The sequence below is a fragment of the Capra hircus genome, chromosome 15 (genome assembly GCF_001704415.2).
Source record: "Capra hircus breed San Clemente chromosome 15, ASM170441v1, whole genome shotgun sequence".
NCBI classification, from domain to species: Eukaryota; Metazoa; Chordata; class Mammalia; order Artiodactyla; family Bovidae; genus Capra; species Capra hircus.
Window position 1 is genome coordinate 33248173 of NC_030822.1, and position 22857 is coordinate 33271029.

At 39.5% G+C, this 22857-nt stretch overlaps 1 protein-coding gene and 1 pseudogene across 1 annotated transcript; both read right to left on the reverse strand.

The window, feature by feature from the left end:
* On the reverse strand, positions 3990-4982 carry LOC102179792 (olfactory receptor 51G1). Its single transcript, XM_005689825.2, has one exon. It carries the CDS (start codon positions 4980-4982, stop codon positions 3990-3992), a length of 993 nt encoding a protein of 330 aa, XP_005689882.2.
* LOC102169780 lies at positions 15174-16100 on the reverse strand (annotated as a pseudogene).

A 22857-nucleotide genomic window follows, 5' to 3' on the forward strand; every position in this document is an offset into this window, starting at 1 on the left:
CTATGGGGTCGCACAGAATCGGACATGACTGAAGCGACAGGAGCAGCAGCAACAGCAAAGGGAATATTATCGGACTGAGACAAACTCATGCTAAATGAGTGCTTTTTAAAATAATTTTTTTAGTTGTTATTGAACAATGAGAAAATAAACAATGAGATTAAAAAATGGGTCAAAGATCTTAATAGGCACTTCACTAAAGAAAACATTTAGAAAGCAAATTAGCATATGATAAGGTTCTCCATATCATATGTTATCAGGGAAATTCAAATTAAAACGATGATACACCACTGGGTACCTATTTCAATGGCCAGATCAGAAACAGTGACAACACTAAATGCTGGTAAGGATGCAGAGCAACAAGAACTTTCATATATCATTGGTGGGAATGCAAAAATGGTACAGTGACTTCAGAATATAGTTTGACTAAACTGCTCTTAGCATAAGATCCAAAACTTGAAAGCAATAAAAATGTTGCTGAGGAGGTAAATGGATAAACTGTGGTACATGCAGACAATGTAGGAATAGTTATGCAGATACAGAGAACAGACACGCGAATACAGCAGGGGTGGGGGAGGGGAGTGAGGTGAATTGGGAGATTGGCATATATACACTACTATGGGTAAAATAGACAGTGAGCAGGAACCTGAGCATAACACAGGGGACTCAGCTCTGGGCTCTGTGGTGACCAAGATGGAGGGGATGGGGGAGGAAGGAGGTCCAAGAAGGAGGGGATATATGTATACATATAGCTGATTCTCTATTGTACAGCAGAAACCAACACAGCATTGTAAAGTAACTATACTCTAATTAAAAAAATAAAAAGTATAACTCCAAAAAAAAAAAACAAACAGGAAAAGACCTGTCAAATCATGAAAACATGTAGAATATTTAAATGCAAAATATTATGTGAAAGAAGTCAATCTGGAAAGGCTACATGCTATATGATTCCAAATATATAATGTTCTGGGTAAGGCAAACCTAGAGACAGTAAAAAGGTCAGTGGTTTCCAGAGGATGGGTTGGGGAGACGGATGAATAGGCAGAGTACAAGGGAATTTTTGAACAGTGAAAATACTTTGTATGATACAATAATAATGGATACATGTCATTATACACTTGTCTAAAGCACAGAATGTGCAACACCAAGAGTGATCACTGAGGTACCATCATGATGACCACCATATGCAAGATGAGGGTGTAGGAGGTGAGAAGCGGACAATATCCATGCTCAAACCTGAATCCAATGCCTTTAGACCATAAATGTAGGTGACAGTTATACCAGAACAGGTCAGGTTTGTGTTATCCTGGTGGATACAGCATCTTAGGAAGAAGGGCAGGGAAAGGATGAGAGTCAGGTTCCTGGCCCCAGAGTCTACCTATTGGACTCTGGAAACAGTAAACAAAGAGGTCTATCTCAGTGAATGAGAAATGACATCTGGTAGCTAAGGTTGTGGTAAGAACTGAAGACTCCCAGAAGGAGAAACTATAAATCAAGAATTGCTGAGTGAAGTGGGCATCTATAACAACATAACAGAGATTAAACCATAATAGCCAGGGCACTAAGGAGGGTAGAAAAGGCCAAACCAAATTCCGGGAATGCCAAGAGAGTCAATAATTTATACATGGGTTCACAAAAGTGATAGTCGTACTTAAAAATGCATAGCATCATTGAATTGCTTAGGGAAAAGAAAAGATGGGGATGACAAGTTGCTGGTGTTATTCAGTTACTAAGTCAAGTCTGCCTCTGACACTGCATGGACTGCAGCATGCTGGGTTCCTCTGTCCTTCACTATCTCCTGGAGTTTGCTCAAGTTCATGTCCAGGCATATAATTTCTGTGGAATGACCATTAAAATAGAGGCTATGGGTATGTGCTGCCAGTCATGGAGGACTCCATGGTTTTGGCTCTAGAGAGAAATCTCAGATCCATTAGCTTATATACATATGCAATATTCTGTCATTACTATCATGAACATTATTAGATGCTCCTTCAGAACACATTTTCTGCCCAATTCTGACCACCCTAATTACTCTGATGTTTGTTTTTCTCATTATTTCTTGGTGTGTATTACTATGTGATTATTATCTCCTTTGTAGTCCTAGAATTTGGACTCAGTCTATTTGGGCTGTTGTAACAGACTGGGTTTGAAAAACATTTATTTTTCAAAATTCAGGAGGCTGAGAAGTCCAAGACCAAGGTGTGGGCTGACTGGGTTCTTGCTAAGGGTCCTTGTTCTGGGTGTGCAGACAGCTTTCTTCCCTCTGTGTCCTCACATGGTGGAGAGAGATCATCTCTCTTATGTCTCTTCTTATAAGGGCGCTGATCTTATTCATGAGAGCTCCACTCTCATGAGCAAACTTCCTTCCAAAGACCCCATCTCAAAATACCATCACATTGGAGATTAACCTTCAAAATATGTATTTTGAGGGTGGGGGGTGGGATCACAAAAGGGGCCTCCAAGGTAGCACTAGTGGTAAAGAACCTGCTTGCCAATGCAGGAGACATAAGAGACACGGGTTCAGTTCCTGGGTTGGGAAGATCATCTGAGGGAGGGCATGGCAACCCACTCCAGTATTCTTGTCTAGAGAATCCCATGGACAGAGGAGCCTGGAGAGCTACAGTCCATGGGTTGCAAAAAGTGTGACTTAGCATGCACGCATGGGAGCACAAATATTAAGTTCACAGCACAGACTTTTTTTGAATTATTTCTTTTTAGTTGGAGGATAATTGCTTTACAATATTGTGTAGGTTTCTGCCATACATCAACCTGAATTTTCTTCTGTTTTCTGACAGTTGATTGTCTTACATCTTTCCTGATATTGCAGGAGACAGATAAAAATTGAACTGAAGCATACAAAATGAAGAAAAACAATCTCTTTAAGAAATAGTCTTATCTAGAAAGATGAAGCTGTTTTGATTAATTCACTCATTGGTTCCTTCATGTGTTGATTTATTCAATCCATATATATTAAACCTTTTTTGCAGTTCTGTGTATATTGTGTGTATGTGTGTGTGTGTGTGTTGTTTATTAAGGCTAGACATCGACATGAGAAAAACATCTTGCAAAAAACAAAATATGCATGTGTTTCTCTCACTTTTCACCCCTGTAATAACAGGATAATGGAAGAAAGAAATTAAATCCCTTGACTAGTTATTCAGATGATGGATGATTACCCTAAACCTTAACTACCTTCTAAAAGGCTCAACTATGATTATTGCTTTGCTGTTGTTCTAACTGGAGAACTTACCTCAAGCTCCTAGAGTGTCTTCTTTTTCTTAACTTAGCAAGAAGCCTCATGAAAAGTTATTAACTGAGGCATAGGTATGTGTATCTGCAAGTCTGTTGCAAACGAATAAAAGTGATACTTATGATAAAGCAATTAACCAAAATGCAAATTTAAATATATAAATCTCTGATCAAATTCCACTGACTAGAGGAGTAAAAGATGAAATTTGTGTACTCTTTTGGATTTTTTCCAAGTAATAATAGGCAATATTTGTTGAGACTTGATAACACTTCAGGCACTGTGTTACAGAGTTACGTGAATGATCTCATTTAATCTTTACAATATTTCTATAAGGAAGGTAATATAATAATTTACATTTTCATTCTGCAATTGAGGAAACTAAAATAGAGAGAAATTGAGTAATTTTCCCAAGGTCACGCATGCTGTATATTGCATATTTCCTTTTTATTGATAATTGGGAGATTGCTACTTTTCCCTAGTAGTAGTAGTGTTAGCCACTCAGTCGTGTCCAACCCTTTGCGACCCCATGGACTGTAGCCTGCCAGGATCCTCAGTCCATGGGATTCTCCAGGCAAGAATACTAGAGTGGATTGTCATTCCCTTCTCCAGGGGATCTTCCTGACTCAGGTATCAAACTCAGGTCTCCTGCGTTGCAGGCAGATCCTTTACTGTCTGAGCAATAGGGACAGCTAAAATAAAAAATATCTATGGGTTTTATGCCCCAAACTTCTCTTTCTCTAAACTAATCCCGCTGAAAACCCCTGAGTGATTTTATAAACTCAAACTTCTTAACAATGCGTTGGCGGATTTGCTTGGTCTTGATGCTGTAGACAATGGGGTTCATGAGCGGTGGGACCAGCAGATACACATATGACATGAGGAGGTGTACAGTGCGGGGCAGATGTTCGCCGAAGCGGTGCACAAGAGACAAGCCAATCATGGGGATGTAGAAGGGGAGCACAGCACAGATATGCGAGACACAGGTGTTAAGGGCCCGAAGTCGCTCATGGTGGGAGGCAATGCTTAACACAGTACGGAGGATAAGGGCATAAGAGAGGAAGATGAGCAGTGAGTCCACACCAACAGTGCAGGCCACGACAAAGAGCCCATAGATGTGATTGACGATAATGCTAGAGCAGGCCAGCTTCACGATCTCTAGGTGTAGACAGTAGGCGTGGGCCAGCACATGGGAGTGGCAGTACTGGAAGCGCTTCAGGAGGAATGGCAGGGGAAGGATGAGCAGCGCACTTCTGAACACTGAGCTCAGCCCCATCCTGATGACACGTGCAGGTGTCAAGACTGTGGAATAATGCAGTGGGTTGCAGATGGCTACACAGCGGTCAATGGACATGGATAACAGGACTGAAGACTCCACCAGGGACAAAGTATGGATGAAGAAGAGCTGAGTGAAGCAGGCAGGGATACCAATTTCTCTGGCATCAAACCAGAAGATGCCCATCACAGTGGGCAGTGTAGAAAGGCAAAGGCCCAGGTCTGTGAGGGCAAGCATGGCCAAGAAATAGTACATGGGTTCATGGAGGGTGACATCAGTACGGATGACATGGATGGTGACATCAGTACGGATGACATGGATGATGGTAAGGTTGCCTATGATAACTGTCAAATAGATGAAGCAGAAGGGAATAGAGATCCAGCTGTGGAGATCTTCCAGACCTTGGAAGCCCGTCAGGAAGAAAGTAGCTTTCTGGAGGCTGCTATTATATAGGATTCTCATGACTTCATAACCTTGAATTCACCAACCTGCAATATAGAATGGGATTTCTGAAGAATGACAGGGCTGAATGCTCACTCACCTATCTTGGGGGTCAGTGATCCAGGAAGGATCTACAGATGAATTGGCAAAGAATTGGGGCACCTATCTATTAGCCTTTTCTGGAAGGTCTAGGAAGGTGATTGTCATAGGTGATTTCTATAGCTCATGGATGCTGTGTGATTTAGGCTTATGGTGATATGTCCCTCTGTATTGGACTCTCAGTAGTTTAATGAGGTCACCTCAGATGTCACCTTTTCCATATGTTCCTCCCTGAAAAAAAAAAAATCTCCAATTCAATCAGCAAAGCGCTTAAAGCGGCACCATCTATATGTGGAACTGGTACTATACACACCATTCTGCATAACTGTCTTCTAGAATCAGCTGCATATCAAGAGCCTTCAAACGTATTTGTAACCTGGCTGGGGACTGTCTTTCATTCCACAGTGCCTGGCCCTCAGGGGAATGCAGGGGAAGCATTGAGTAAATATTTGTTGGACTACTTAAGCTTGTAACTCGTGACCAGAGTGATCACTTTCCTGAATTTACATAAAACCTTTGATGGCTGAGGAGGCAAATGTCGATGTGCAAATTTGAAGTCTGGAACTGAGAAATGTCTGAAAAGGCAGTTTTCAAAAAAAAAAAAAAAAAAAACTTCTAGGACAGGGTGCTTCAGGGCTTAGTTCTGAGAGACATTAGGAGAGATGTGTGTTTCTGTCATCACGGTGGTTAAGCTGAGGCTAGATGTAGAAATGGAGATAAGGAGGTGGGAAACATTAACTCTAAAACAGTGATACCAAAGACAAACCTGAAATAGTCAGGAAAAGCCTCTAATCTCTAGCCTAAGGAAAGTCTATCTTAAGGCTCTCAGAGTAAGCTGTGCCTCTGGGGTTTGGATAATATGACACAGAGGTATATGTCTGTCCTATAATATCTGAAACCAGGCTCTCCCTTACCTCTGCCTTCTGAACTTTTATTCAGTTCTGTTTATTGTAAGCCACACTCTAATGGGTTCTATGTATATTAATGTAGTGTGACTAGTATATTATTTATCACATGTATGCTGCTGCTGCTGCTAAGTCGCTTCAGTCGTGTCCGACTCTGTGCGACCCCATGGACGGCAGCCCACCAGGCTCCCCTATCCCTGGGATTCTCCAGGCAAGAACACTGGAGTGGGTTGCCATGTCCTTCTCCAATGCATGAAAGTGAAAAGTGAAAGTGAAGTCGCTCAGTTGTGTCCAACTAGTAGCAACCCCATGGACTGCAGCCTACCAGGCTCCTTTGTCCGTGGGATTTTCCAGGCAAGAGTACTGGAGTGGGGTGCCATTGCCTTCTCCATCACATGCATAAAAAGCTTAAAATAGCTAATGTTTAATATGTTATCTTTCTGTCACCTTCCTAAGTGCTTAGAGTTTATTATGCCATTCAACTCTCACAATGATCACATTATCAATAGATAGATTCTATTTTAAGCAGCATATTACAGGTGAGAAAACCATAGCCCAGAAAGATGAAATGACCTGGGTAAATTTACGGAGCAAGTAAGGGTTGAGTATGGAATTCAAACTCTGATAGGGTATTCCAGAGTCTACATTATTGTCTTACATTATATTTCCTATTACTGTTCTGCTAGTACTGTAGCCTACTACTACATGGCACTTTAGGTCTTACAAAAGTCAGATAATTTTTAAAAACATCAAAAAACAAAACAAAACTATACCAAGATATATGTATCTACAACCATTTCAACTATGTACATGACAGATGAGAGGAGATGTGTTCTGGGGACTAAGCTCAGTTGGGACATGCTGAATGTTAACTTAAAAAGAAATTTTGGGGGAGATTGTCTAGAGGGTATTATAGGTAGTGATTTTTGCGTTGAGTGGAGGCTTGAGTTATAGGATATCTCCCAAGAATATGCAGAAAATTGCTAGGAGATGCAGTGTGGAAGAAAAGACAAGGCTCTGTTCATAATACTGGAAACTATTTTACAGGAGAGTAGAACATAAAATTAGAACTAGAAAAGAGACAGAGATTGGAGAAAAGAAATAGGATAAAAATAGTAGTGTATAATGTTACTGAAGTCAAATCACTACTGTTGACTAAGAAAAAGAGATGGTGTAAGATGTGGGTTTTTTAAAAGGCATTGCACTTATGATGGTGAGTTCATTATTGATTTTTCAGAGAATATTTCCATAGATTGGAGAAAGACCATAGAGGCTTACACTATCAGTGAATGGGCAGAAATATGTAAGAAGTGTATGTTACTTGTAATTTTCCTCCAGGAAAAAATCTACATGATAGGTGAAAATGGGATATTTTAAGGAAGAGAGATGGAAAGTTGAGGGTACTCTTTCAAAAAAGCTTCTTTTATTAATCAATAAAGTGAAGAAGCATTGAATGGCTGAGAATAAAGAAAGACAAAATGTCCATGCCAAGATTTTGCCATTCAAACTACAAATCAAAACAAGTAGTAAAACAGATAATAATGCAATAATTAATATAATACTGAAATTAATGTTGTTTTATGATCCCAAAGGAGAAACAAACAAACAAACAAATATAAAGAGGCACTTCTAGCAAACAAGAGAAAAGCAGGAGAAAAGTGGAGACTTGGAGAGAAGACGGGCTGTGAAGGAAGAAGGGAATATCATAAGATTTGAATAGCATGCTGTTGGTGGCACAGACAACAATGCAATCTGAGTCCAACACTGTGAACATTGATGGAAGAAAAATAGTTTCAACAAAACCTTAAAAATGAATGATAATAAAGAAGGAAAAATTTTCCGTATGTTAAGTGGAGATACAAATAAGAGTTTAAACATGTGACTTTTCAGCCAGCAGACTCAGTCAAGCTGGTTTCCATCCATTCCACATGGAGAGATTTCAGAGAGTTTGAGAAATAGAAGAGGTAGAAACCATCTATTTCATCATATATCTCCAGACAGAGAAGCTTCACTCTGCCTGCTTAATGAAAAGTTGCATCCATAGTATCCCACACCAATTATTATCTCCACTTCCTCCAGATTAATGGATCAGAGAAGTGTCAGCTGACACTAGACAACATCATACACCCTTGAACTACCCTTAAGCTCTACTTTATTGGTGTAAAGGGATGTTGTCCTAGAGTCTGCAGCAGAAATAGAGAAGAGATGGGCTAAACAGATTTCAATGACATCTGACTCCCTCTGTCTCTTATTCTTTTTTTTTCTTTTAATTTTTATTTTTACTTTATTTTACTTTACAATACTGTATTGGTTTTGCCATACATTGACATGAATCCACCACGGGTGTACATGCGTTCCCAAACTTGAACCCCCCTCCCACCTCCCTCCCCATAACATCTCTCTGGGTCATCACCATGCACCAGCCCCAAGCATGCTGTATCCTGCGTCGGACATAGACTGGTGATTCGATTCTTACATGATAGTATACATGTTACAATGCCATTCTCCCAAATCATCCCACCCTCTTCCTCTCCCTCTGAGTCCAAAAGTCCATTATACACATCTGTGTCTCCTTTGCTGTCCTGCATACAGGGTCGTCATTGCCATCTTTCTAAATTCCATATATATGTGTTAATTGCACACAATGGTATTTACAATGATCAACATCTATGTTGGTGACTGTCTGCAAAGTTACTCTGAAGGACAATTATGACCTCATATTAGTGTAAAGTGTTACACTAAATATTGGTGTTACAGAGTATGATCAAATTCATTTTAATATTTCATTATCATAATACAGTTTTAAGGTAAGCAAAGTAGAGATCACAATTTTAGTTTTAAAGGTAGAGGAACTATTAATAATATTCCTAATGAGGAGGAAAGAGATGAAAGGCAGCAAGAATTAAAATGGACGATGAAGATGACTTTTACAGGGTCACAGACAATGACAAAGTGAGGACTGACTATCCCCAGGCCATCTGCTTCTCAAAACTTCCTTGACTAATTCTATGATTTGATTTGGAGATTCAGAAGTAACCAAGATTGAGAGTTCAGTGTCTGATTCTATGTGCCCCAGTAATTTTTCTTTTTCTTTTTTTTTTTTATTACATACCTGAGCAGCAACAGCTGGAGAGAAAAGTGAGTTGGGTGCATTACTTCCAGTCAGAACTCAGGAAAAATGATAGCTCAACTATAAGATTTCCTGCTTGAAACACAGGGTTCTTTTAAAGAGCCCAGCAGCTTCTCCCTTGGGGCCTCAGCTGAGGTTGAAAATTCCCTGAAGAATTCTCAAAGCACTTGGCTAGAGAAGGAGGCTGTGAGAGGCTGAGAAACCCTAATCTTGTATGTAGGCAAGGGATATATTCAAAAGGATGTTTGTACTAACAGATTTCATTTTCTGAAATTGTGTAAGAAAGCACTAGCTCAGATTGAAGAGAAGTATTACACAAGAAAATGTTTTGATTCAGATTCAGATAAAACATATAGTTGATCCTAACCTTATCTCTGATACTTTATATCCAGCAACCTAGGACATATGACTTAATGTCCAGAGAAATTATGTCCTTAGGTTAGGAAGCAACAGTTAGAACTGGACATGGAAAAACAGACTGGTTCCATATAGGAAAAGGACTACGTCAAGGCTGTATACTGTCACCCTGCTTATTTAACTTCTATGCAGAGTACATCATGAGAAACGCTGGACTGGAAGAAACACAAGCTGGAATCAAGATTGCCAGGAGAAATATCAATAACCTCAGATATGCAGATGACACCACGCTTATGGCAGAAAGTGAAGAGGAACTAAAAAGCCTCTTGATCAAAGTGAAAGTGGAGAGAGAAAAAGTTGGCTTAAAGCTCAACATTCAGAAAATAAAGATCATGGCATCTGGTCCCATCACTTCATGGGAAATAGATGGGGAAACAGTGGAAATAGTGTCAGGCTTTATTTTGGGGGGCTCCAGAATCACTGCAGATGGTGACTGCAGCCATGAAATTAAAAGACGCTTGCTCCTTGGAAGGAAAGTTATGACCAACCTAGATAGTATATTCAAAAGCAGACATTACTTTGCCGAATAAGGTCCGTCTAGTCAAAGCTATGGTTTTTCCTGTGGTCGTGTATGGATGTGAGAGTTGGACTGTGAAGAAGGCTGAGCGCTGAAGAATTGATGCTTTTGAACTGTGGTGTTGGAGAAGACTTTTGAGAGTGCCTTGGACTGCAAGGAGATCCAATCAGTCCATTCTGAAGGAGATCAACCCTGGGATTTCTTTGGAAGGAATGATGCTAAAGCTGAAACTCCAGTACTTTGGCCACCTCATGCAAAGAGCTGACTCATTGGAAAAGACTCTGATGCTGGGAGGGATTGGGGGCAGGAGGAGAAAGGGATGACAGAGGATGAGATGGCTGGATGGCATCACTGACTCGATGGATGTGAGTCTGAGTGAACTCCGGGAGTTGGTGATGGACAGGGAGGCCCAGCGTGCTGCAATTCATGGGGTTGCAAAGAGTCAGGCATGATTGAGCGACTGAAATGAACTGAATTGAACTGATATCTAAGAAAAGGAACCTCTTCTCTCTCTTTTTTTAAAACACAGACCCTGATACTATTAAGTATTCTGACATGTTTTAGAGTCAACTGCTAACGTACTTTGGTTTGCATTTAGGGAAAAGGATAGTCCTTATCAGCCTTCAGTCTTTTTAACATTTTTTAAAAAAATTTATATTGAAGTACAGTAGATTTAACAATTTTTTGTTAGTTTCAGGTGTATAGCAAAGTGATTTAGTTATACATATATATGTATCTGGGCTTCCCTGGTGACTCAGATGGTAAAGAATCCACCTGCAATGCAGGAGACCTAGGTTCAATCCCTGGGTTGGGAAAATCCCCTGGAGAAGGGCATGGCAACCCACTCCAGTGTTCTTGCCTGGTGAATCCCACGGACAAGGAACCTGGCAGGCTACAGTCCATGGGGTCACAAAGAGTCAGACACGACTGCGACTAAGACACACATACATGTATCTAGTCTTTTCAAATTCTTTTCCCATTTAGGTTGTTGTATGATATTAAATAACAGCTTTCAGTCTTTTTTTTCTTCAGTTTTTTTAAAGATCTGCCTACATCCACTTCTTTTTAAAAATTATCTATTTATTTAATTTTGGCTGTGCTGGATCTTTGTTGCTGTGCGGGCTTTCTCTAGTTACAGCAAGCGGAGGCTACTTTCTAGTTGCGGTGGGCGGGGCTTCTCATTGCAGTGGCTTCTTTTGTTGTGGAGCATGAGCTCTAGGCACTGGGACTTGAGTATCTGCAGCATGTATTCTCAGTAGTTGTGGCTCCCGGGCTGTGAAGCACAGCCTCAGCAGTTGCGGCCCACAGGCTTAGTGGCTCCAGGCACGTGGGATCTTCCCAGATCAGGGATTGAGTCTGTGTCCGTTACATTGGCCGGTGGATTCTTTACCACTGAGCCACCAGTGAAGTCCCCAGTCTTCACTCTTAAACTATGGGTTTCTTAATCATGATTGAACAGCTTCTTTTAGACTGATTTAAACAATTGGAGGAAAGACCTCAACAGGATGGCTTACACAATGGATTCTCGGTAAGCATCATTATTAAAACAACTGGTAGAGTGATTCTAGTTTGCCAAAAATGGGCCTGTTGTATAGTTATTATCTTTATTTCTCAACCAATTTGGATTTGCGATTCCCTGATGATTAGTGATGTTGAACATTCTTTCCTATATCCTCTGGCCATTTGCATATTTTCTCGGAGAATTATTTATTTAGTTCCTCTGCTCATTTTTTAATCAGGTTGATTGTTTTATTATTATTATTGAGTTGTATGTTCCTTATATATTTTGGAGATTATCACTTATTAGATAAATGTTTTGCAAATATATTCTCCCACTATGTAGGCTGCTTTTTCATTTTGTTGATTGTTTATTTTGCTGTGCAAAAGTGTTTTAACCTGTCCTTCCACCTCTTGATTTTTCTTTTTTTACCAGTTGGGAAGATCTTCAGGTGATACTTTCCCATTGGCTCATAGACAGACTTCCTAATGGAGTTCGCTACATAGTCATCGCTACATAGTCATCAGGGACCACTGCCCTTTAATAACCTCTGAGAATTTTATCTGCCCTTCTCCTGATATTTTTCCTCTTTTCAGTTATGGAGCTTATGATTTGGTGCTTTGGATGCTACATGAGAAATAAGTCACTTTTGTAGTTTCCTGCACAGCTGGGGAAGCTGGGTGTCAAGTCAACCATGCTCCCTTTCCCCTGCAGGGGAAATCAAGGGACTGAGAAGGTCTCACTTCTCTCTAAACTTAGCTGTCTTAGGAAGGAGTGATTCATAGAAAGTCTAACTGTTCTTCTCATACACTCTAGGACATTGAAACTCATATATTTTTTGCTCCAATGGCATGCTGGAATTTTTCTGGAAATCTGGACTTCCACAAAGCTCTCTCACTCATGGGGTGTCTACCCCAATCAGTATTTTCCAAGTGCTAAAGGACCTAGGCCCAGAGAGACTGGAACTAGTTCATAGCTCTCTAGGAGACCACACCATATAGCAAGGTCTGTCTGCCTATTACGAATGCATGGCTGTGTGTGACCTATCTAGGTTCCTTGAAATGTGGTACTGGATTCCGCAGAAGCACTTTGCTGTTCATGGATGGGTGGTTAATTTTTGTTTTTGTTGCTGGAGGGAGGACAAATAAGAGATGCCTTACCCACCATGATTTTAAAGTCACTCTAAAAATCAATCAGTTATATAAGTTGATGCTAAAGTCACTCTAAAAATCAATCAGGTATACAAGTTGTTTAAATAATGTTATTCCAAGTCATGATTCAAAGATTTTGAACATGTTTTGGGTTCACATTTTATTCTATAAAACATGTGGTCCTATTGCAAATGCTATTTTGAATTCAATTAAGGAGCTCAACATTAGATATACATTAAAAAAATTTAGATATAAGTTCATATTTGTTAGGACAATAGTGTGGTAAAAAACAATGCTCTTGAGAAATTAGGAAACTGTTCACAATGTTCTTGGGATAGTTGTGGTGCAGACATAATTCATGACTACATCCAGACAATTCTTCCAGCCTATTTTCTTTTTACGTATACGTTTAGAATAACTGAAGTAACAAAATTTTAAGGCAAATCTGATGTTTAATTTAAAAAGAAAGAAAATCTTTAGCATTATAGTGAAAGAATAATCAGGATTCTCTTTTACTGACTAATCACTTTCAATCAGATTTTAAAGCTAGGTGAGCCTCTGAAGGAGTGTCTGGTAAACCGGAATAATTTGGTGTTGAGTTCAGTTCAGTTGCTCAGTCGTGTCCAACTCTTTGTGACCCCATGGACTGCAGCACACCAGGCTTCCCTGTCCATCACCAACTCCCAGAGCCTACTAAACTCATGCATCGGTGATGCCATCGAACCATCTCATCCTCTGTCATCCCCTTCTCCTCCTGCCTTCAATCTTTTCCAGCATCAGGGTCTTTTCAAATGAGTCAGTTCGCATCAGGTGGCCAAAGTACTGGAGTTTCAGCTTCAATATCAGTCCTTCTAATCCTGTAGGATGGACTGGTTTAATCTCCTTGTAGTCCAAGCAACTCTTAAGAGTCTTCTCCAACACCACAGTTCAAAAGCCTAAATTTGTCAGTACTCAGCTTTCTTTATAGATCAGCTGCACACCCATACATGACTACTGGAGAAACCATAGCTTTGACTAGACAGGCCTTTGTTGACAAAATAATGTCTCAGCTTTTTAATATGCTGTCTAGGTTGATCTTCCCAGAGAACTCATCCTTTAAACAATTTTTATATTTTTGTTCAAAGTCGGTTAGACATCTTTAACCAAAGCATTGAAAAATTAGAGTATCAAAATTTTATTTTTGGTTTCCTTTAGCAACCATAAACCATTGTCTAATTCAAAACTTGTAAACAAAGCTTGTACAAGGATAGAAATTTATTTACTTTCAGAGAAAATTTCATGTTTGAAATCATTTTTGTTTAAAATGATTTGATTGGCCAACCAATATTTTAAAAATATTTGCTAATGAATATATTTCAATGTGTATTATGTATGAGAATTCATATGAAATATGTATATAAAATTATAAACAATACAAAATATGTATATATGACATTTTACGTACAATTCCATTTTTGTTTATTCTCAAAAGTGTCTGATCATTAACTCTAAATGTTTTAGTTATTAAACAAAATATGTTTCAAGAAAGTTTAAAAAACTAACAGAAAATATGTGCAGACAAAATTAGAGGTAATTATCTGATAAAGTTGAAGGTGATTAATATTATTTAGAAAAATATGCCCCAGAAAGGTAAATGCATACATATTACATAAATACCAAAAAAATAGACTATTGCAAATAGTTATTTGAGAAATGCAAATCATGTTTAATAGTGGTAATCCCATCAACGTACATGTCAGTTTATGTTGTATGAAAGAAAGGATTCACAACCATTGCTAAAGGTCTGAGTGAACTATTGGCAGTTAGTTCCTGAGTTTTTAAATGTCCTTCAGTAAGCACAGCATTCCCATTTGGCATTTTCCTGACTCAAATGTAGGTAGTACAGTCTTTACAGAAATACGTTTACCTACTAATACTAGTTGCCTGAAGGACTAGAGTGATTTACACATGTCTGATAGATAGAAGAGAAGAGGAAAAGAAGAGCTAAGAAACAAACAAAAAAAAGTTGCATGCATTTAACTATACATGCACACAGATTCTTAAATCAGAGAACATGTATACGGAGCTTTGGAGTTCAGGAATTAGATATATAAACTGCATTATTATGAATTAAAAAAGGAAGAAACACTCAGTCTTTCCTCTAGTATACTTTTATTAGCTAGGAAAGTGAAAGTATGGAAACTATATATTTTTCTTTTAACATAGGCATTGTTATAGGTAAGTTCTCCTACTTTATTGGCATGCATTTTAAAATTCAAGAAGTAGAGGCTTCTAGTCATCATTGAAGTCTTGAATTTTTAGATGTTCAATCTGAGAAAAAGAATGGAAGTAATTTTCTCAAGATCTCAGGGACACTGAGGGTACTAAGTATACTCAGTATTAAAGCCATTTACTCTATGAGTTCTAACCATAAAACACAAGATGATTCCTCTAGATCATGCTTTCCCCTGGCTATACAGTTTATTTACTTACCACTTATAAGTTTACTCCCTTTCTTATTGCATTGATAAACTTCTTTTTGAACAAAATTTCCCCTTAACCTTTTCACAGATTTGATGGGTCTTCACACAGGACACAGCGGGATTCATCAGGAAAGGCACCAGTAGGAAAACATCAGCCATGAGAATGTGGATCATAGGAGACACATCACTGGCAAATTGGTGGAGCATGGCTGCACTCAGCATGGGCACATAGAAGATAAGCACAGCACAGATATGAGAGATGTGGGTGTTGAGGGCCTTAGGCTGCTCTCTGGAGGTTGCAATGCCCAGTATTGTCTTTAAGATCATCATGTAGGAGAAAGTAATAAACAGAAAATCCAAAATAGTAGAAAGGGCAGCACAGAGTCCATAGACAACATTGACTCTGTTGTCAGAGCAGGCCACCTTCATGACACCCTGGTGGAGACAGTGGAGTGTAAGAGCAGGTTTTGATGACAGTATGTCAGCCTTTGCAACAGAAAGGGCAGTGGAATAATCAATATAATATTCTTGGAAGTCACCAAGACCCCTGTTTTGATGATTCAGGAGCTGGTTAAGATTGTGCTGTATCTAGGAGGGTTGTGGATAGCCACATACTGGTCAAATGCCATTACCAATAGCACAGAGGCTTCAGTGACTGTGAATAGATGGATAAAGAATTCCTGGGCAAAGCATGCAGCTGCATGAATTCCATGGACACCAAACAGGAACAGTCCCAAAGTGGTGGGTAAGGACGACAGGGACAACACTAGGTCAGAGATGGATAGCATGGAAAGGAAATAGTACATGGGTTCATGGAGGCTTGGCTCTGTCTTAATAAAGAAAAGGATGGTGAAGTTACCCAGGAGAGATGGATATCCAGAAGTGACTCTTTTCCAGTCCAGGGATCCCAGTAAGGAAGAATCTAACAACTTCAATGTTGGTGTCGTTAAGAGGAGCCATGACGCGTAAAAAAGATACTTAACCAGGTGCTTGCCTCAGTGGAGATGGAAATTTCCTAAATAAAGAAGATATTTCTTTTTTATAAAATGTAGGTCATAGAACTAAGACAACTCAGGAACTTCTTAAGGTAAATAGTCTATTTAAACTGTCAGTTCAGGTTGTAAGAAAAGTCAAACAAACAAACAAACAACAACAACAACTAAAAAAAAAATGAGAAGAATCTGACTTGCTTCTTCATCCAGCTATTTGTTTCATTTTGTGAAAGCCTCAGTCAATTTGGACTTTATATAACTAAAAATTCCAAACAACCTTTTGACCACATGAAGCTACTCATGGCTGAATTTCATAAAATCAGATCTCCAATTTTATGGTTTTCCTAACTTAGTTTTATAAAAACAAAATCTTGAAGGGAAAAGCAAACTTTACTATGAGTAGGGGGATTCATAAATTAACTCATATATATATAAAATCAAATCTGCATATCTCTGATAGGATATAGACTTGAAGTAATGGCAGAACTGAAAATTCATAATTATATAGTTTTAAAGTTAAAAATTTCCTTTAGAAAATATATAGTTGTATTTTCCTGACTATACGGACCGCTTTAACCATCAGTTCAGTTCAGTTTAGTTCAGTTCAATAGTCACTCAGTCAGATCCAACTCTTCGTGACCCCATGGACTGCAGCAAGCTAGGCTTCCCTATTCATCACCAACTCCTGGAGTATAATCAAACTCATGTCCATTGAGTCAGTGATGCCATCCAGCCATCTCATCCTCTGTCATCCCCTTCTCCTCCTGCCTTCAGTCTTTCCTAGCATCAAGGTCTTTCAAATGAGTCAGTTCTTTGCATCAGGTGGCCAAAGTATTGGGGTTTCTGCTTCAACATCAGTCCTTCCAATGAATATTCAGGATTGATTTCCTTTAGGATGCACTGGTTGGATCTCCTTGCTGTCCAAGAACTCTCAAGAGTCTTCTCCAACACCACAGTTGAGGGGCATCAATTCTTTGGCATTCAGCTTTCTTTATAGCTCAACTCTCACATCCATACATGACTACTGGAGAAAACATAGCTTTGACTAGATTGATCTTTGTTAGTAAAGTAATATCTCTGCTTTATAATATGCTGTCTAGGTTGGTCATAGCTTTTCTTCCAAGGAACAAACGTCTTTCAATTTCACCATCTGCAGTGATTTTGGAGCCCCCCCAAATAAAAGTCTCTCACTTTCCATGAAGTAACGGGACCTGATGCCATGATTTACTTTTCTGAATGTTGAGTTTAAGCCAACTTTTTCACTCTCTTTCACTTTCATAAGAGGCTCTTTAGTTCTTTGCTTTCTGCCATAAGGGTGGTGTCATCTGCATATCTGAGGTTACTGATATTTCTGACAGCAATCTTGATTCCAGCCTGTGCTTCATCCAGCCTGGCATTTTGCATGATGTACTCTGCATATAAGTGAAATGAGCAGGGTGAAAAAAATACAGCCTTGACATAGTCCTTTCCCTATTTGGAACCAGTCTGTTGTTCCATGTCAAGTTCTAACTGTTGCTTCTTGACCTTCATAAAGATTTCTCGGGAGACAGGTCAGATGGTCTGGTATTCCCATCTCTTGAAGAATTTTCCACAGTGTGTTGTGATACACACAGTCAAAGGCTTTGGCATAGTCAATAAAGCAGAAGTAGATATTTTTCTGGAACTCTCTTGTTCTTTTGATGATCCAGTGGGTGTTGGCAATTTGATCTCTGGTTCCTCTGCCTTTTCTAAATCCATCTTGAACATCTGGAAGTTCACAGTTCATGTATTGTTGAGCCTGGTTTGGAGAATTGTGAACATTACTTTGCTAGCATATGAGATGAATGCAATTGTGTGGTAATTTGAGCATTTTTTGGCATTTCCTTTTGAAAGGTTGTTGCTGAACCACAAAAACGCCAGGATTCTTGGCCTCCAAAGGAGAAGAATTCAATCTGGGGCCAGAGATGAGGCTTGATTGCTCAGAGTTTTTGTGTATTAAAGTTTTATTAAGATATAAAACAAGAAGAGAAAGCTTCTGACAGGGACATCAGAAGGGGGCAGAAAGAGTGTACCCTCACTAGTGTTAGCAATGGAGTTATATGCTTTTTAATGTTATTACAATGAATCAAAAGAATGTCTGGAGATTGTAAAGACTTTACTAGATTCACTCCCATAATTTACATTTTAAGATAACAGGATTAGCCAGAAGGTTTTTTCCAGAAACTGTTCTCAACAGGATACATTTAGTCAGTTCAGTTCAGTTGCTCAGTCATGTCCAACACTTTGCGACCCCATGAGTCGCAGCACGCCAGGCCTCCCTGTCCATCATCAACTCCCAGAGTTCACTCAAACTCATGTCCATCGAGTAGGTGATGCCATCCAGCCACCTCATCCTCTGTCATCCCCTTCTCCTCCTGCCCTCAATCCCTTCCAGCATCAGAGTCTTTTCCAATGAGTCAACTCTTCACATGAGGTGGCCAAAGTATTGGAGTTTCAGGTTCAGCATCAGTCCTTCCAATGAACACCCAGGACTGATCTCCTTTAGAATGGACTGGTTGGATCTCCTTGCAGTCCAAGGCACTCTCAAGAGTCTTCTCCAACACCACAGTTCGAAAGCATCAATTCTTCAGTGCTCAGCTTTCTTCACAGTCCAGATCTCACATCCATACATGACCACTGGAAAAACCATAACTTGACTAGACGGACCTTTGTTGGCAAAGTGATGTCTCTGTTTTTTAATATGTTATCTAGGTTGGTCATAACTTTCCTTCCAAGGAGTAAGCGTCTTTTAATTTCACGGCTGCAATCACTATCCACAGTGATTTTGGAGCCCCCAAAATAAAGTCTGACACTATTTCTACTGTTTCCCCATCTATTTCCCATGAAGTGATGGGACCAGGTGCCATGATCTTCATTTTCTGAATGTTGAGCTTTAAGCCAACTTTTTCACTCCCCTCTTTCACTTTCATCAAGAGGTTTTTTAGTTCCTCTTCACTTTCTTCCATAAAGGTGGTGTCATCTGCATATCTGAGGTTATTGATATTTCTCCCGGCAATCTTGATTCCAGCTTGGGCTTCTTCCAGTCCAGCGTTTCTCCTGATGTACACTGCATAGTAGTTAAATAAGCAGGGTGGCAATATACAGCCTTAATGTACTCCTTTTCCTATTTGGAACCAGTCAGTTGTTCCATGTCCAGTTCTAACTGTTGCTTCCTGAGCTGCATATTGGTTTCTCAAGAGGCAGGTCAGGTGGTCTCGTAGTCCCATCTTTTTCAGAATTTTCCACAGTTTATTGTGATCCACACAGTCAAAGGCTTTGGCATAATCAATAAAGCAGAAATTGATGTTTTTCTGGGACTCTCTTGCTTTTTCCATGATCCAGTGGATGTTGGCAATTTGATCTCTGGTTCCTCTGCCTTTTCTAAAACCAGCTTGAACATCTGGAAGTTCATAGTTCATGTATTGCTGAAGCCTGGCTTGGAGAATTGTGAGCATTACTTTACTAGCATGTGAGATGAGTGCAATTGTGTGGTAGTCTGAGCATTCTTTGGCATTGCCTGTCTTTGGGATTGGAATGAAACTGACCTTTTCCAGTCCTGTGGCCACTGCTGAGTTTTCAAAATTTTCTGGCATACTGAGTGCAGTGCTTTCACAGCATCATCTTTCAGGATTTGAAATAGCTCAACTGGAATTCCATCACCTCCACTAGCTTTGTTTGTAGTGATGCTTTCTAAAGCCCACTTGACTTCACATTCCAAGATGTCTGGCTCTAGGCAAGTGATCACACCATTGTGGTTGTCTGAGTCATGAAGATCTTTTTTGTATAGTTCTGTGTATTTTTGCCACCTCTTCTTAATAACTTCTGCTTCTGTTAGGTCCATACCATAGGTCACCATCAATGAACATGTCCTAGCTTATTCCCAGTATTAGTATATTAACAACTGCCTAAAGCTTTCTGCTTCATACAGTTAAATAGTCAGTTTTCCTTCATTGAATTAAACTGATAAATTTTTCTAAAATTTTTCATTCCTTTTCTCTGCAGGTACAGAATCTAGTCTCATTTATACAAAATAGCTTCTTTATGAAGGTGAAAAGTAAAAGTGAAAGTGAAAGCTGCTCAGTCCTGTCCGACTGTCTGCAACCCCTTGTACTATACAGCCCATGGAATTCTCCAGGCCAGAAGACTAGAGTAGGTAGGTTCTCTTCTCCAGGGGATCTTCCCAATCCAGGGGTCAAACCCAGGTCTCCTGCATTGCAGGTGGATTCTTTATCTGCTGAGCCACAAGGGAAGCCCATATATACTAGACATGGCTAAAATTATCTTATGTCAATAGACTGTAGCCATTTGCATTCTGGCTTTTTTATCACTACTGCCTGAAGACTGCATTATTTTTAGAGATAGTCACTATTAGATTTAATTTAAATGCATAGAATAAGCACACATAGATTTAATTATTTTATTATTTATTCTTATTTTAAATTTTATACAATAATATGCATGCATTTTGTGTCTGTTCAGTCATGTCCAACTCTTTAAGATCCCATGGACTTTAGCCTGCCAGGTTCCTCTATCCATTCAATTTTCCTGGTAAGAATACTGGAGTGGGTTGCTATTTCCTCCTCTAAGGAAACTTCCTGACTCTGGATTGAACTCATGTCTCCTGTGACTCCTGCCTAGAAGGTGGATACTTTACCACTGGGCCACCAGGAAGCCCCTATATAGTAATATGACACCCTGCTAAATGGTTTATATATTTTTCCTAATTTATGTTATATATGATTATTTTGTCCACCTTATAATTAATAAACAGGTCTTAGAGAGGTACAATAATTTGTCTCAGTTCAGTTCAGTTCATTCACTCAGTTGTGTCCGACTCTTTGTGACCCCGTGAATCGCAGCACGCCAGGCCTCCCTGTTCATCACCATCTCCTGGAGTTCACTCAGACTCACGTCCATCGAGTCCGTGATGCCATCCAGCCATCTCATCTTCTGTCATCCCCTTCTCCTCCTGCCCCCAATCCCTCCTAGCATCTAAGTCTTTTCCAATGAGTCAACTCTTCGCATGAGGTGGCCAAAGTACTGGAGTTTCAGCTTTAGCATCATTCCTTCCAAAGAAATCCCAGGGTTGATCTCCTTCAGAATGGACTGGTTGGATCTTCTTGCAGTCCAAGGGACTCTCAAGAGTCTTCTCCAACACCACAGTTCAAAAGCATCAATTCTTCGGCGCTCAGCCTTCTTCACAGTCCAACTCTCACATCCATACATGACCACAGGAAAAACCATAACCTTGACTAGACAGACCTTAGTTGGCAAAGTAATGTCTCTGCTTTTGAATATACTATCTAGGTTGGTCATAACTTTTCTTCCAAGGAGTAAGCGTCTTTTAATTTCATGGCTGCAGTCACCATCTGCTGTGATTTTGGAGCCCCCAAAAATAAAGTCTGACACTGTTTCCACTGTCTCCCCATCTATTTCCCATGAAGTGATGGGACCAGATGCCATGGTCTTCGTTTTCTGAATGTTGAGCTTTAAGCCAACTTTTTCGCTCTCCTCTTTCACTTTCATCAAGAGGCTTTTTAGCTCCTCTTCACTTTCTGCCATAAGGGTGGTGTCATCTGCATATCTGAGGTTATTGATAAGGCCATGAATCTACCTATGAGACATAGAGAAAATGAATCCTGTGGTTTTTGAGACATACAGGCTTCCCCAGGGACTCAGACTGTAAAGAATCTGCCTGCAATGTAGCAGACCTGCGTTCAATCTCCCGGTAGGAAAGATCCTCTGGAGGAGGAAATGGCTACCCATTTCAGTATTCTTGCCTGGAAAATTCCAAGGACAGAGGAGCCTGGTAGGTTACAGTTCATGGAGCTACAAAGAGTTGGACATGACTGAGCGACTAACATATTCTCTTTCACCCTTCTCACACATATCATCCATACTGGGCATTTCTAAGACATCTCTGGACACATACCCCTATCAACACATACATTCCATTTCTCCTTGGTTGTTCTATAAGATTTTCTATCTCCATGGGCATCTCCTGATTTGCTTTTAACATCAAGCATATCTATTGAGAATACAAATAGATAGAAAATGGAATGAAAATTATGTCAAATATCCTGAATGAATAGAATTATATCTTACCTTCTTTGAGATTATTTTTTTACCAATGTGATATTAGAATCTGGGAAGCATCCTTAGACTCCCCTTTTTTGCTTTGTAAGCCCTGTCTTATAAAGCCTAGAGGACCCTTGGAGTTGACTATAAGCAAGCGCTAACACCATATTTCATGGGAAATCGTAGGGGTTGACTGAAGGGAGATGAATCTAACACCTTATAACACAGGCTCAGACTAAGGAAATTAAGTAAAACAAGATCTTGGAGACCATATTAAAACCCAATAGCCATTCATCAACTCTGGCTCTTGACTCATCTGCCAAGATATTTCAGGATAAATTAACTAGGTGTTTAGAATATCAAGTTCTGGAAAAGATCATACTATCAATTTTATATATTAATTTTCTTTTAACATGAAAGTATACTTCTCTATTAATATGTTTACTGCTCATTTTTAATTCCTCTTTTTGAAGCATCTACTGAATCCTTTTGTCCATTTTCTATTGGATTACCTGTCTTTCTCTAATTGATTTGCCAAAGTGTTTAAATAATATAGTCTAAGCCCTTTTTTGGTGATGTATAGCATATATCTTCTCCCTTTACTGCTTGCCTCTTTAGTTTCTTACTCA